The sequence below is a fragment of the Calidris pugnax genome, unplaced genomic scaffold (genome assembly GCF_001431845.1).
Source record: "Calidris pugnax isolate Ruff unplaced genomic scaffold, ASM143184v1 scaffold70, whole genome shotgun sequence".
Taxonomy (NCBI): domain Eukaryota; kingdom Metazoa; phylum Chordata; class Aves; order Charadriiformes; family Scolopacidae; genus Calidris; species Calidris pugnax.
The window spans coordinates 5,479,436-5,494,069 of NW_015090862.1; the positions used below are offsets into that span (position 1 = coordinate 5,479,436).

At 40.5% G+C, this 14,634-nt stretch overlaps 1 protein-coding gene across 1 annotated transcript in view; it reads right to left on the reverse strand.

The window, feature by feature from the left end:
• Nucleotides 1-1,764: 1,764 nt before the first annotated feature.
• AQP9 (aquaporin 9) overlaps nucleotides 1,765-14,634 on the reverse strand; it is a 30,512-nt gene continuing 17,642 nt past the window's right edge. Inside the window, exons 4-6 of the mRNA XM_014944729.1 lie at nucleotides 12,718-12,836; nucleotides 10,895-11,112; nucleotides 1,765-5,408 (exon numbers count right to left, since the gene is read on the reverse strand). Of these exons, the coding sequence (XP_014800215.1) occupies nucleotides 5,249-5,408; nucleotides 10,895-11,112; nucleotides 12,718-12,836 (497 nt within the window). The 3' untranslated portion in view covers nucleotides 1,765-5,248. The remainder of the gene's footprint in view (nucleotides 5,409-10,894; nucleotides 11,113-12,717; nucleotides 12,837-14,634) is intronic.

A 14,634-nucleotide genomic window follows, 5' to 3' on the forward strand; every position in this document is an offset into this window, starting at 1 on the left:
CTGAGGTAACCAAGCATTTATCAATCAGCCTTTTTGGCTAACCTCTGGCCAAAAGGGCTTGCTTTGTTTTACCAGCTCTTGAAGTTTCGTCTCTTCTTTATTATTGCTTTATTTGTCAATGTAGTACATAGCAGGATCTTTACTCTCAATTTCTGGATGGTTGGAGCAATGTTTGAAGCATGAAAGGAAAGCTTGATTTCTGACAATGTAAAGCGGACTGCTCAGTCTATAGGCAGGTTGAAGAGAGACCATATTAGTCTGTCCTCCTCTGTCGAGGAAAAGGAGGTAAGTGGGGTCATCTGGCCAGAAAGTTTGATCACAGCTGATTTAAGGTGCTGTGATGTTCATGTTCCCTATCTTAGTAACACCCTTTAAAGGAAGCAGTGGTTAGCAAAGAGAGAAAAATGACATAAGTATGCCATGTCTAGCTTCATACTGCATGGATTTCTTTAATATTTGATTCAAATATACAACGAAATGTCAATGGCTAAAAGTATTTACCTACTGTTTTCTCCTCTGAGACTATGTCATTAGAGTGTGTAAATAAGCATAAAGACACTAACCATTCACCCTACAATTATAAGAGGGTTTTTTTAACAAGTTGTAAGTGCAAAATAGAAGATAAAAATCCAAGCTACTAACTAATGTGCGGAGAGATATTTTTTTCTTCTGGATGATCTTGGCTATTTTTAATAGTGATTTGAAAAAGGAAGGCTTTAAAATTTGTACATGTTTGAAAGAAGTAATCTGTTATGCAATAACAATTGTACTAAACAGAAAAAGAGCAGCTGTTACTGGAAGTTACAGTTAATTGTTGTATTTTCCAGCACAAGGTTGTTTGGTGGGAACAGTGGGGAAAAAATGCAAGCAACTGCCAAAAAACAAGCGTGTGAGGTGAAACTTGAATTTGCTCTCATGAGAACTTTCTAAGACTCATAAGTAACTGAGAAAAGCATGCTGTATTTAAATCTCTGGAGATGTATTGTACTGTATAGAGACAGAGCACAGCACATAGTGTTGGCAGGAGAAAGAAAGGAGAACAGAAAATAAGAGAGACTTCTGGGAAGGTAAGGGTCATTAGAATGGATGGAGGGTAAAATGCCACTTCAAATTGGGTTGTTGGTTTTGTTTTTTTCCTTTTTTTTTAATTTTCCTTTTTTTCCCTTTTGTGGCTCCCTAAGTAAAATTGAAGCTCCTAATCTTCCCTGCCCTGCACAAGCTTTCATGTGCTTTTTAAATGAAAAGAGCAAAGCATGTCCCTGTTACAAATTTGTAAAGTAGAACATAGATAAATTTTCTTGGGGCATTTTGTAAGCACTGTAGGCCAAATCTAATTGATATATGCGTGCCTTAAAAGCAATCTCTGAAGAGGGACTTAAGCAAAATATCCCACCTATGTTCTGGCTGCTGTTAGACCATTGGGAAAGCTGTGGCAAAACATGTCCTTGGGCAGGATGCAGGCAGGAATAGGAGAAGGTCCAGAGGCTAGGGCCCTGGCCCTCTCATTGCACGGGTTCCCCTGGCCCAGCAGTGGCCATTACTCATCTGGGAGCATTTTGCTGCTTTGGTGCTGCTTCTGACCCACAAAATCTGCCACAGCAGCTGCACTCTGGGAATACAGCTTGTTAGCCAATGTGTTCTTCCAGCACAAGGCTATAAAACATTGTAGGTCGTAATAGGCAACTATTTATTTCTTAATGTGTCCTTAGGTGCCAGGGGGGAGGTTGGGTTTTTTTATAAAAATAAAAATAGTACTGCAATGCATTTATTAGGGATTGACTGCCTTTATTTTGAACCATAACACATTCATCCAGACCCACAGTCAAAACTACAAGAAAGTACAATTTGCACTATAGTCCGAGCTCGATTCTCTGAGCACTTATCCTTGCCTGTATTGCCTCCCGTTGTGAATAATTCCACTGGCTTCTATGAAACAACATGCAGTAGCCAACCTTTAACCCAGTACTATTTGCAGGATCACTCTCCAAATTACTTCAGTACTAAGTTTAGCTCTAAAGAACAAACACACTGCCCGAAAAGAACAAACCCAGACGGAGTTGAACAATCCTCTGAAAATGAAGGTTTTTCGACACTGAAATGGTCAAGCCTGGTTACTATTAATGCATTAACCAGAATGTCTTACAGCTGGAAAAAATGTTTCTTATTTCCGACTGTATTATATAAATTCAACATGAGTGCAAACACTGAATATCAGTTTAATATTAGAAAATTGCATAGTTTATGCAAACTAAAAATATTTTTTGTTTTGCACAAAACAATCATGATGTCTGTGGAAGCTTATGGCATGAGATGATTATTATTGTTCCCATTATATTATAGAGATACTGGTCGTGGTTCTGCAGTTAAGACTCAACTGAGTTTTGTCCCTAAATCAGAAATTCATTCTTATAAATGTAAATTATGTGAAATCTGAGACAGGGCTAAAATACCTTGTTCCTCAATGAAATTCTGGGGTTTGTGAAGTCAGTATGAATTGTGGTACTAGTACCACGCGTCTTCAAAGAACTTGCAAACCTATTAAATTACTAATTAAAGTTTAAAAATAAGTTCTTTAAGCAAACACAGCATTGACAATAACTTGTTGAGAGCATATTTTAGATATTGCTGTGCTATCACTCTACTGTGTCACTGCTTATGATTTGCATGTTGATAACTTCAGACAAGTAATAACTTCAGACTTATACAGAAATTCAGTGCATAGGAATGTCATAAACAGGAGAAACAAATCGTGTTGACTTACAGGCAAAATCTGTTTTGATCAGTAGGATTTTGAGGAAACATACAACTTTATGTACCTTGGCCAATGCACAGACACACACTGAGTGTGGGCTGGTCACTCAGTAGGTTGTATAAATAAACTGTCCCTTTCTCATTCCTGACCTGCATTCTGCTTTTCCCCATGTTTTCCGTGATGTATTAAAGGAAGCAATATCGTGAGGTGTATGAAGCCTACAGACTATGCAAAATTCTAGCACAATAAGTGATAATCTGACTCCACCATTTTGGACAAAGTCAGTTACATCTGGTTAATTGGCTGTCTGTTTTTTTCTGCACAGACATTTCATGTTAGATGTTGGCATCAGTGGAAGAGTAAGCGCCTTTTAGACCTGAGGGCAGCCCTCTGGCTGTTCCAACCTATGTAATCTCTCTCTTGAGACACATGGCTGGCAGCCACCTATGAGTGCTCCTGCCAGGTATCACCAAGGGGTGAGACAGGACTCATTGCAAGAGGGAGCAAAAGGAAGCTCAGTCTGCAATCACTTTTACACACTATCTTGTTTTATGTAGTGCAATTTATCAAAATACAGGACAGATGAACTAACTTGTCTGTGCTGCCGATATAAGGTCTGCAGTTAGGAATAATTTCTATGGTGTATTCTTCGTTCTCCTGTATCTGTCTCTGCTTGCGTTGAGGACTGATTCTGTAAGTCCTCCTTCTTGTTATTGAGGCTCTCCAGATAATGATACAATGCAGTTAAATGTGGATGGATATACTTATATCAGTTTTTAACCCACAGCAGAGAAAAACTGAATCAAATGAGCTTTTTTGCACAGGGTTGATATGGTCACTGGGCAACCTGAGTTCATTACAGTTCTGTATGTTTTCTTCAACAACATAATTAAAATTGGAGTTATACTACCTCAAGTATACCACATCATCTGCCTTACAGCTGCAGCAAGCAAAGCTTTGCTTGACCTGCTAGTTCCACCTCTTTGTTGCCATGAATGCAGCGTGGCATATCAGGGAGTGTGATAAAGACTTGTGGTGACACAGGCCTGATGTGCCCAAATGCTGAGGCAGATTCTCACCACAGTGTGTTCCAAAACACTTGCGTGGATGCCTCACCAAAATGCATAGGCTCTTACTGGCAACATGAAGGGTTTCTCCTTTCAGAACCGATATCAGAAAATACTGTGGAATGTTTGGGAGCAGAACTGTAGGAATCCAAAGGGAAGAGTGCTCTAAAATGAGTGCATGGAACTTGGTACCCTGAAGTTTTGCCATGAAAATAGCTCAGAAGCATCACTGAATAGGATGTCTATTTATTCATGATCACCACCACCCATATATATATATGTATGTATATTAGAAATGAACTTTGATTTAATTGGCTAGATTCAATTCACAATGACTAAGCAGAAATAACTTCATTTTTTCAGGCTGGATATTTAGGGAGTGGTGTATGTCCAACCACTTCTCTTTAGCAAGAGAGAACCCATACTTCACAACTCTGATGAGAAGCTGGCCTTCCTTGGGGAATTCAGAACTAGGACTAGGCCTGAGACTAGTTTCTAATTTTAATTACTGCTTCCCAAATAAAAATTACTCCCCTAAAGCTGAAGAAAGCCCCCTGTGTAGATCAGCAGCAGAAAGCCTTTTTAAAGCTTATACAGACATAGGCCTTGTGCTGACCCCTGCACAGCATAAGCCTCTGTTGCTGGCCCATCTCCGCAGGAATTAATTTTATCCAGAAAGCACAGGGGAAGAGGTTCATGTTGATATTATAGGTTAGAATTTTAATATTGGGTAGCATAAAGGCCAAGTAAATAGTTTAAAAATAACTGAACATGAAGAACCTGTGCAGAAGGTGCTTTGTCTTTTTGGCGTTGCTCTTATAACACACAGTTTTTACCTTTTGTGATTGTATTCTGAGTTACTAAACCTCATCACTGATAGGTTGATTGCTTGCTGTTCAATTAGTGACTTCATAAAAATTTAAGTTATTTAGAACCATTTCAGTTGACTTTTAGGCAATTCAGGTATTGTTTTTAATTTTCAGAGGAACCATTCTTAAATAATGGTTCTAGGATGTGAGCGGTGCTCTTACATGTTAATTCAGCACTGAACCAATTAACTACCTACGTATGCCATTTCGTAACAATATCTCATCTCTTTTCAGTTAATTAGGTAACATGATTGAGATCATATGTGTTGAATTAACAGGTCAGTGCATCATCTCACTACAATTTAATCTAGGAGATGACTTGACCTGAAAGCCATGTGAAAAGAACAGCAATTTACCCTTCCTATCCCCAAGTTCCCAGTTTTGAATGTGATCAGCCTGTTGTTTCATGGAAAGCGATTGGTTTTGACCTTGTCTTCTGCATAGATTTTCTGCTTTGAAATGTGAATTTCTACTTGAGGCATACAGGTTTTATAATATGGTCCAAACAATCATTTGCATAAAAACTACAAACAACAAAATGAGAGAAAACTCTTCCCTTCTTACTCTGTATTGGTCAGTTCATATTTATCATACACTTCATTTTCTTCTGGCTGAGTATCTGAGTGATGAATCTCAATAAAAACAATATAGGTCATTGCTCCAAGTACACCTCCCAGCATAGGTGCAACTATAGGGACCCACCACCAATTATTTCCAGCCCTGTAAGAATAAAAAAAAAAAAAAGTAAACAAGAATTGTCATTATTTGTTACTCTAGCATTTGGCAGTGAAGAAATACAGTGCTGTGACACTCACTATGCTGTAGACCTTTCTATCTTGTCTCACGTTTCAGTAAATGGATGACAGACCTGTCTGTCCTGCCTGTGTTGTGACTGAAAACTAATGTAACAACCACCAGGCATGTTGGTCTAGTGCTGTACTCACACCTTAGGAAATAAGGCTTCTCTACTGTGTGTCTGGTTTGGGGGCAGGGGATAATTTCTCCCTTGTGGAAAATGGGCTTCATTGACTTACAGTGAAATGAACTGGGACATATTTATTGCACAGCAATCTTGACTGATGCTGTTGCCAGATGCTCATGAATAGGTTTTCAGGAGTGACTAATGCAAATGTACGTTGCAAAAATGGGTTATCTCATCTGCATGGAGATTTTCAGGTTGAGGCCTGCAACAGTATATATGGTGTTCCTTTTGACAAGTGTAATAGATTATACTTGATTTTGAGTATATTTGCCTTAAGGAACATAATAAAACACTATTAAAAAAAAAAAAACAAACAACAACCAACCCCAACCCAAACAATAAACTGTAAAGTGGATTTATACTTAACTAGAGTTGTCAAGATTCAAATCTCATTAGGTAGTGTCTTTGTGTTTAAAATATGGGGTCTTTTAGTAAGAGGTGAATAAGTGGTTAGAGGTTTTATGCACCTAAAAATCTTTCTTAGAATTGCTGTGTTCGCTAACAAAGTCTGGCATGTTGGTTCCTCTGAAATGTTTACATTCACTTTGCACAGTTACTAGGATTTAATTTTAAATGTGTAAATTTATGAACATTTTTAAAGAAATAAGTCCATCATTAAAAGGTATAAAACAATAAATAACAAACTCTTTATGCAAGATGTAGAATTGCTTTCCCTTTCCTGGAGGTCCACATTCAGGCAGTGAATTACTGAGTACTGGTTTCAGAGCATAGACTTTCTTAACTGTACTGCTGGTGCATGAAGGTGTTTTGATTCGATAACATGCTGCATTAATTGAATAAGTGAGCCTGCAGTGAAAACCCAGCCACTTCAATTTCATGCATATTGAAAATGGAGAAGTAACTTTTATTTTTCCTCCCTGAAATACAAAGGGACAAATTTATCCATGAGAAGAACTTTACAGGAAGCTGCCAGGGGAATTTTAAACTGTAAGGATAATTATTCAGTACTCAGTTGTATAAATTTATGCAGAAGTGAACTTGTGGTCAAGTCACAACGCAAGAATAGAACAGGGCTAGAACATGGTGCCCTATTGATGATAATATTTTCCTTGTTCAGAAACGCCTTGGTTGTGTATGTTTTCCCTTTGGAATTATTTAGATTTTGCCCTAAGGATATAAAATAACTCCTGATATTGTACTACTGAGTTCATAGATCTGTTTGTTGTCGAATCATGAAAGTCTGTTGAGCCCCTGAACTTCTCAAACAGGCACGGACTTAAGGTTTTATTGAATTAATCAGCAACAACAAAATCTATACCAAGTACTTGCACGTATTCCTCTGTGTGCCTGCGTGTGTACGTGGGCATGCAATGAAGGTGTTTCTTGGCAGGTTTCTCTCTTGGCTTGTTCTGTGAACTGACATGTGCCTTGTTGGCTCCTGCATGACCTTCTCTAGACCGTGGCCTGTATTTGCAACAGCTGCTTTCAGCTGCACTTTGGACACCCTTTGCTAAGTTGATGGGTATAGAGTCTTTATAGAGGGCAATACCAAAGCTGAAATAAGATCAGGACACAGCTGAGTTACGAGTTTCATGACACTCAGTCCTCCTTCACTGACACAGGAGCAAGAACTCTGTGACAGGCACAGATAGCTTCACTGAAGTAACCTTAGTTCCCTTATACCCTAGCTTTAGTCTTTGCTGCCAAGTTAGCAGGAGAACATCCAGCTATGCCTTCGTCACCATCAGGTGGTTTCGCTGGAGGGAGCGGGTGTGAAGGGCAGAGGGAGGGGGCAGAGGCCTGGCAAGCAGCACTTCGGTGAGCTGCAAAGATCTGCAGCAACCTACAGTGTATAAGTGATGTGGACTGGGAACTCTGGCCCGTTTTAGAGTTGCAAATACATTTCTGGCCTAGCCGGCAGCTGTGGGACGGTGAGATAACGCTGTTTGCTGTGAGAAATGCAGGGTAATTCCAGCATCCGGCAGCGGGGAAGGTGTCTGGCTACTGTCCTACGCTCCGGGAGGAACGCGGAGTATTTCAGAGGCCGCTTTCCCGTCCAAATCCCTGTGCAGCCAAGAGTTATGTCTCCTGACCCTTCCGAAAATGCCGTGTAGTGTAGTCCGGGCCACTTGTCCCCGGTGCCGGCGGCGGGGCGGGCGGCCACGAGGTGTCAGCGTTACCGCGCCGGCGGCTCGGCCCGCCCGGCCCCGCAGCGAGGCAGGCGCCCTGGCAGCAACGCGGCCGCCGCCAGCCAGAGCCCGCCGCGGCAGAGGTGCAAAAGGAAGGGCAGTAACCCCATGTTCTATGGCCAGCTTCACACGCTGAGGCGAAATACTGTTCTGTAGAGCTCCCTTTCTCGTTGCCATTTCACGCTCTGTTGTGGTTGTCAGGATCCAGCCTGGTATTTGTACTCAAAGCTGGCTGTTTTCTCGCTGCAGACAGAACTTCACTATCCAAAACTTTTCTTGAGCGTATTAGAACATTAAGTGTGGGCTTAAGAAAGATTTCTGCTTATTTCCACGGGTTTAGGACAAATTGTTAGAAACATTGAGGTCTCTAAAGTCAGCAGTTGTCTCTAATAGAGTGGTTTGGGTTGGAAGGGACCCTAAAGATCTAGTTTCAACCCCCCTGCCGTGGGCAGGGACATCTTCCACTGGACCAGGTTGCCCAAAGCCCCATCCACCCTGGCCTTGAACACCTCCAGGGATCCACAGCTTCTCTGGGCAACCAGTTCCAGTGTCTCACCACCCTCAGAGTGAAGAATTTCTTCCCAATACCTAATCTCAATCTGCATTCTTCCATTTTAAAGCCTTTACCCCTTGTCCTATCACTATGCTCCCTGATAATCATGGGGGAAGTTGCCACCTGTGACAGCTACTCCCAACAGGTTGAGGAGCAGTTTGTAGGAGCAGGCCACAGTGCTGACTATATCTATTGTGTGAAACATGTTGCTCTATACAGGGTGCTAGACAGATACCCCCTCTCCAGCTGCAGCGGGTCAGAACAGATTCTAATGGGAGCCTTTAACCAAAACAAATCCCATTGCAGTGTCTGGGGAAACCACACCATGTTGAGAATATGATAAAAGCAGAATTTACTGGATCTGCAAGCACAAAGAAGGGTAGAAGGGATTTTCCCCTGTGAACTGATTATGTTTAGAACATTTCCTTGGGACTAGGGTGTAGGGCAGGATGAGACTCTCTGACCTCTTCCAAAGGGAAGCTTTCCTGGTGGTCCCTGCCTGCTCTGTAGGCAGCACCCGAACACTCACTGACCTGGACAGAGAATGACTCTGTCACCTTGTGAGATACTTCCATCCTCACTCCAATGAACACTCAGTGTCTCTTCAATGTTTCCTATTGCTCAGTTTGTGCAGCACCTCCCTCGTGACACTACGGAGGTCTTATGCTTAGGTCTCAGCTCCTGGGCATGTCTTTTACTAGAGAGCTTAAACACGTGCCTCAAGGCTGTGAATTCCAGCTGAGACATCCAAGGTTTACTTGTCAACTGTTGCTGTATCACTTAAGTCTCTCACACATGTGTAAAGCCAACAGAGTGTCAGGCAGTTCAGAATCCCAGCTACAATCATTCTCATTTCTCCTATTAACTGATCCAAAGTTTCCAGCTACGTAACAAAGCTCAAGTTTTTCCTATGTCCCACCTGGATCTGGGCTGTAAATAGATGAAAATGTATTTCTGTTGTATCATTCCCTTGAACTTATAGCTGTAGCCTTGTAACTGAAGGCAAGGAGGAAGGCTTCTCAATTTATACATCCCTGAGACTGCTATAAGTTTATTCTGGCAATCACCAGAGATCTCGTATCTCATTTTTTATGTTCCCATTTCTAAATTTCTTAGTATGATCTTTACAGTGGGAATACATTTCCTTTCTGTATATAAATCCTAAAACTAAATTAGGGAAGAGTCCATATTGGTACAGACATAGAGTTTTCTTGTAATTACATAAGTGTAAATGAGTAAGACCTTACTTTTGGAGGCAAGGGGAGTTCACAGGTATTCTGTGACTAGACCACAGTATGGTCAGGCTTCCAAACTTTTTCAGCAGCATAATAGCCAACTTCATAATATATTACAGATTGTAGTACATGACACTATAATTAACAACATAGTCGACAACTACTTATAATTAAATAGGCATGAGAGAGGAGAATCCTAGGTCTGGGATGTTACTCTGTGAGTGCTGTTTTAAAAAATCTACAGTCTAATGGTACCACGGTAAGAGCTGAGTCCTGCTGGCAGCTCACGAGAGCTGTGTTACGGCTGAGCTTTGGATCTGCCTGTGGTGTGACTCTGTGCCTGTTTCTTCTATGCTGTGCCTAGCTTTTTTTTGTGCAAGAAAAGCTTTGCTACTGCTCTTCTCTACGAAGGCACGTGATTTGTGTAGATGGAAGTCATACTAAATAGATACAGATTATTTGTACTTGGTGAAGTAGCTAAAATGAAATCTCTATTAACCAGAGCTCTCTAGTGGTCTACAGTACTTCTGGGGATTCCTACTTGTAAATAAATGGAAAAACAAACTATACAAAAATAAACCAAAAGATCTGCCTCCCGATGACAGATTACTCTAACTTGGATATCCCAGAGTGCCTCTTACACTGGATATGTGTAAGCTGCAGATTTGATGTGCAACTAATTAGCTGTGCATTTGGCCAGCCAAGAGTGTGTGTGTGTGCGTGCGCACACGCATGCCCAGGGATTTGGGAGTGTGCTCTGAAATGTGGGAAAATGAAGGGAGTTTGCTTTCATTCACTCCTTCGCTCCCAGGCAGGAAGTCAGGCTTTTAGATTGTTGTATATTTCTGCAATAACTCAGTAGTAATAATAGGCTAAAATCAATCTGATATGTCTGTGTTTTTTACAGCACCCAATAAATATTCCCACCTAACTCTCTCACTATTTCATTTTTTCCCCCTGAAAGCTGCAGGACAAGAGAAGAAAGCATTCTTATATTTTCAGTGACCTCTAAGAATCTCTAATATTTTGGGAAGGGTCTGCTTGAAACAATGATTGATATTAGAGATAATGCATGTTTGATTTGCCCTAGGAGCAGGAAATCCTTTTTAAAGCCCAGTTCCTAGAGGATGTCTGGCTTAAAGTGCATGAATAGCTTCTTTCTGGTATGCAAAGAATTACCTATATGTATATAAAGTATAACTTGGTACCATGTTGGATCAGGATCTTACTTTCCTAGGAAGCAACTTTAGCCAAGAGCATTTTACTTCATATCCAGGCATACTTACGTGAATACTTCCATCCCCCATCCTGCAATGGCTGTGAAGAGCCTTGGGCCTAGATCCCTGGCCGGGTTCATGGCACAGCCACTGTTCATTCCCAAGGCGCAAGTAAGAACAATTATAAGAAGTCCTACTACAATTGGCTCCAGGCCCTTTGGTACACTGTTATTTCTGGTGTCAAAAATAGCAAATATAGCCAGAAGAAGAACAGCTGTCGACATCACCTGGCCAATGCAAAGAAAAGAATATTGAATAAGTACGTGCAGATTCCTTCCACTTATGAAAAGAGGGGCTATGGCAGCTCTGTGTATTGTGGTGGCTCAGATCTGGTATTTAGATTTATCCCACTATACAGAGTAACAAAATTTGGAACCCAGTGCCTCTTTACTTCACAGTAATGACAAGTTCTGATAGCTGTGCTGTAAGAAAAAGACAAGAAATAAGTTGAGGATATTGTTGCGAATCTGCAACAACCTGGTGTGGAAAGAATAGAAGATTTAAAAGGCATGTCCTGTGTGAGGTCTGATGCTTTCTTCCTACATTTCTTTCCTATCAATTTAACAGTTCCGCTTACTTGATTTTTAGTAGTTCTGCTACGCCAATACAATCAGTTATATTGTTATAGAAGTGGTTTATGTGATTGTAGCTTATGCTGATAAATTAGACTAAAAATGCACGTCTTCATCCTTTATTGCATAATGTGAGAAAAAAAAAAAAGTGAAGTCTACAAAGTCAAAACTGAGTAGCGAAAAAATTACCTAAATTGAGGTTGCATGTGTAACTGTAACATGAACTCTATTGCATATGGTAATTCAGCTGATGAAGGAAATTTTCTTGGAATTACTTTGATGGAAATGCGGCTCTGCTTAAATCAAAGGCTTTGTAAATGTTGATTTTGCTAATAATTAACTTAGGGGAAAAAACAGACAAAAGTTTTGGTGATGTCAAAACATTCGGTTTTTATACTGATTTAAAGAAGCTTAAGTTTGGGGGTTTAAAAAAATTATTTTTATTTAATGTTGTTTTAAAATATCAGTGGGCAAAAAGATCTTATGGAAAAGTCTCACTCATGCAAAGAATTGTCTGTTTTACGACATTTCAAAACAATATTTGGATTTTTTTGAAGCCAGATTTCACAATGTTCAAGTCTTTTACGTAAGGAATTCCTGTGCTCCAGCAATCTCTGGTTTTTCATAGCTTACATACGCAGTATATTTATTTCATGTATGCCTGAAAAAGCCAGGTAAATTGATTAGAAGTAGATAGAAGATAGGAAACTTCATTTTCACTGTTGGATAAGTGGGATTAGAGGATACAGATTGGAAATAAAGCTGAGATTTTTGCAGATTCGGCCATTTGAAAAATAACAGATATTACAAATCTATTTCCAAAGAGAAGGTTAGAGAGGAGGCTTATGGTAGCAGAAAACTTGGTTGTTCAAGGTGTGTTAATCTGTCTGCTTAAGCCTTACTTAAGGTCCACAAAATGGGCTGGATTTTGATGTAAATGGACATAGCTGAGCTGAAATTTATGGAGAAACACTGATCTATGCTGGAGAAAACCTCTTACATATATTGCATTAAAGACATGTAGAGTGCAATGATTAATTTGATATATGTGGAATGAACAACTTGAAATTATCTTGCTTGTAAAATAAGACTGTTACCCCCACAAACAGCACTTCATTCTCATTGCTATTGTACACAGGGAGGTATGACTAAAACAGTGAGATTCATCATACCAGTTAGAGATCTATGTATTTTTTCCTGCTTGGTTTTACAATTTTCAGTGTGTTTAATTTGTAGAATCAAGACAGCCAGTACACTTACCTGATCTGCAAATCCATTTATGAGGGACAGATACGGAGCTGGATAGGTTGCAAAGATATGTGCTGTTGCGTTGGGTCCTGTGACTTCAAGTTTTCCGTTGCTATACTCCATAAAGGCATCTGTAGAAAACAGCCATTACCTGGTTGCACTTCTCCATAAACACTAGGTTTTCTAGGAATAGAATACACGTGATAGGTCTGTGCCCTTCACATTCTCAACTGAAACGGATTGGTTTTCCTGGGAGCATAGTTAATGGGTTTGAGGTGATGTACTAATTATACCCTCCTGTCTCATCTCTCTTCCTGTGCCTTGAAGTATTTGTTTATCTATCACAGCTTTCAAAATGGGGCTGTTTTGTCCCCTGCTCTTTGTTCCCAACTCGGTGCCAGGGAGCATTTTCTGATGAACACAGTTGTGAACACAGTTGTATTTTTCTGTAAGAGGTGCTATATTTGGCATGATGCCCCAAAAAATGCATAGCATCCTGATTGTACTGTTGTGGATTCCCAGTCACCAGGAATTACTGCTATTCCATTTGACCGTTGTGCTATGACTTCTTCTGGGAATTAACTCTCCTGAGAAACCTCCTCTTCTAAAGGTCTTTTTCACTTTGCTTGGGTTTTACACCCAACTGCTGTGCTGGTCATCCAAGATGTGAGGAGAGAAGCTAGCCCCAAAACTTCAGTTCTTCTATATTAAGTTGTATATTGTAAAAATTTATGTATATTGTAGATATGTGTATATTTCTGTTAGTGTATTTAAAGTGTATTTTAAGTAGTACAATTCTATGTCAGAATAATTTGCTGTCTTGGAAAGCCCTGAAATGTTAGAAATAGGAAGACAGTAAGATGAAGCACTCAAAAATCTGCACAGACAGACATGAATAACAAACACTATGCCTTTGTTTCACTAGTGGATCCAGTGATGGGGTGATATTTGTGAGTAAAGAAACAGTTTCCCATCTCCCATGGAAATCATTGTGAGGATGGTTAGCTTCTTCTGAAGAACAGACAAATCTAGCAGACAAATCTTTTTCTCCTTGCCCCTATTTTTTTTTCCAGCTTTGCTTAAGGCCACAACGTGGGTGCAGAGGATAGTTGTTTACTGATTTTCTACCAATGTTTTCAGTGAACCTCAATGAGCACAGGACACTGCTGCGAGTTGCAGGAAGCAAAAGGTACAGAAGAGGTTTGGGAATTAATAAGAAGAAACAGGCAAAACATTTGAGCAGAGCTAGGGCTAGAGACTTCTTCCGGTTATTCAGGAGTGCAGGATTTTTTCATATCCCTAAGTTCCCTATCTTGGCTCCTATCCTACTGCTGCCCTTTGGCAGAACACAGCGAATCCAGCCCTAACTCCACATGCACGTTGACGCACTGCTGCATCCTGGCCACAGCCCTGATCCTGGCTGTCTGGCTTGAGGAGGACTTAGATTCCGGTGGAAATCCTGTTCTAGAATCCCACAATTTCCAAATTCTAACACTAAACTTAAGACAAACTCCCCTTCTCCCCCCTTCCCCAAAACCCAAACAAATTAATTTACCCCTCCATCCCCCAACCCATCAAACCTAAACCAGTTACCACAGTTCCTAAAGATTTTTCTGTTCATGATTACTACAGGTACTGAGCACCTAGCTGATGTACAACAGGTATTTCCATTTTCATTTTTCCTCTGAAGCACCTAGACCCAGCACTGTCTGCAGACATATAGTGCCCATAAGGGAGAGGCTTTGAAGGAGATGGGCTGGGACAGTAGAAGCAGAGTTTCGGAGTAGGTGGTTGAAGCAATGATCTGATAGATTCAGCAAGTCAGGGAGTCTGTTACTAAGTTTTTTCCCTTTGTGGCACACCATGAAAAAGAAACATGCCTTAAGGACAGGGGTAATCTTTTTCTTTCCCTCCCCCCTGCCCCCCCCC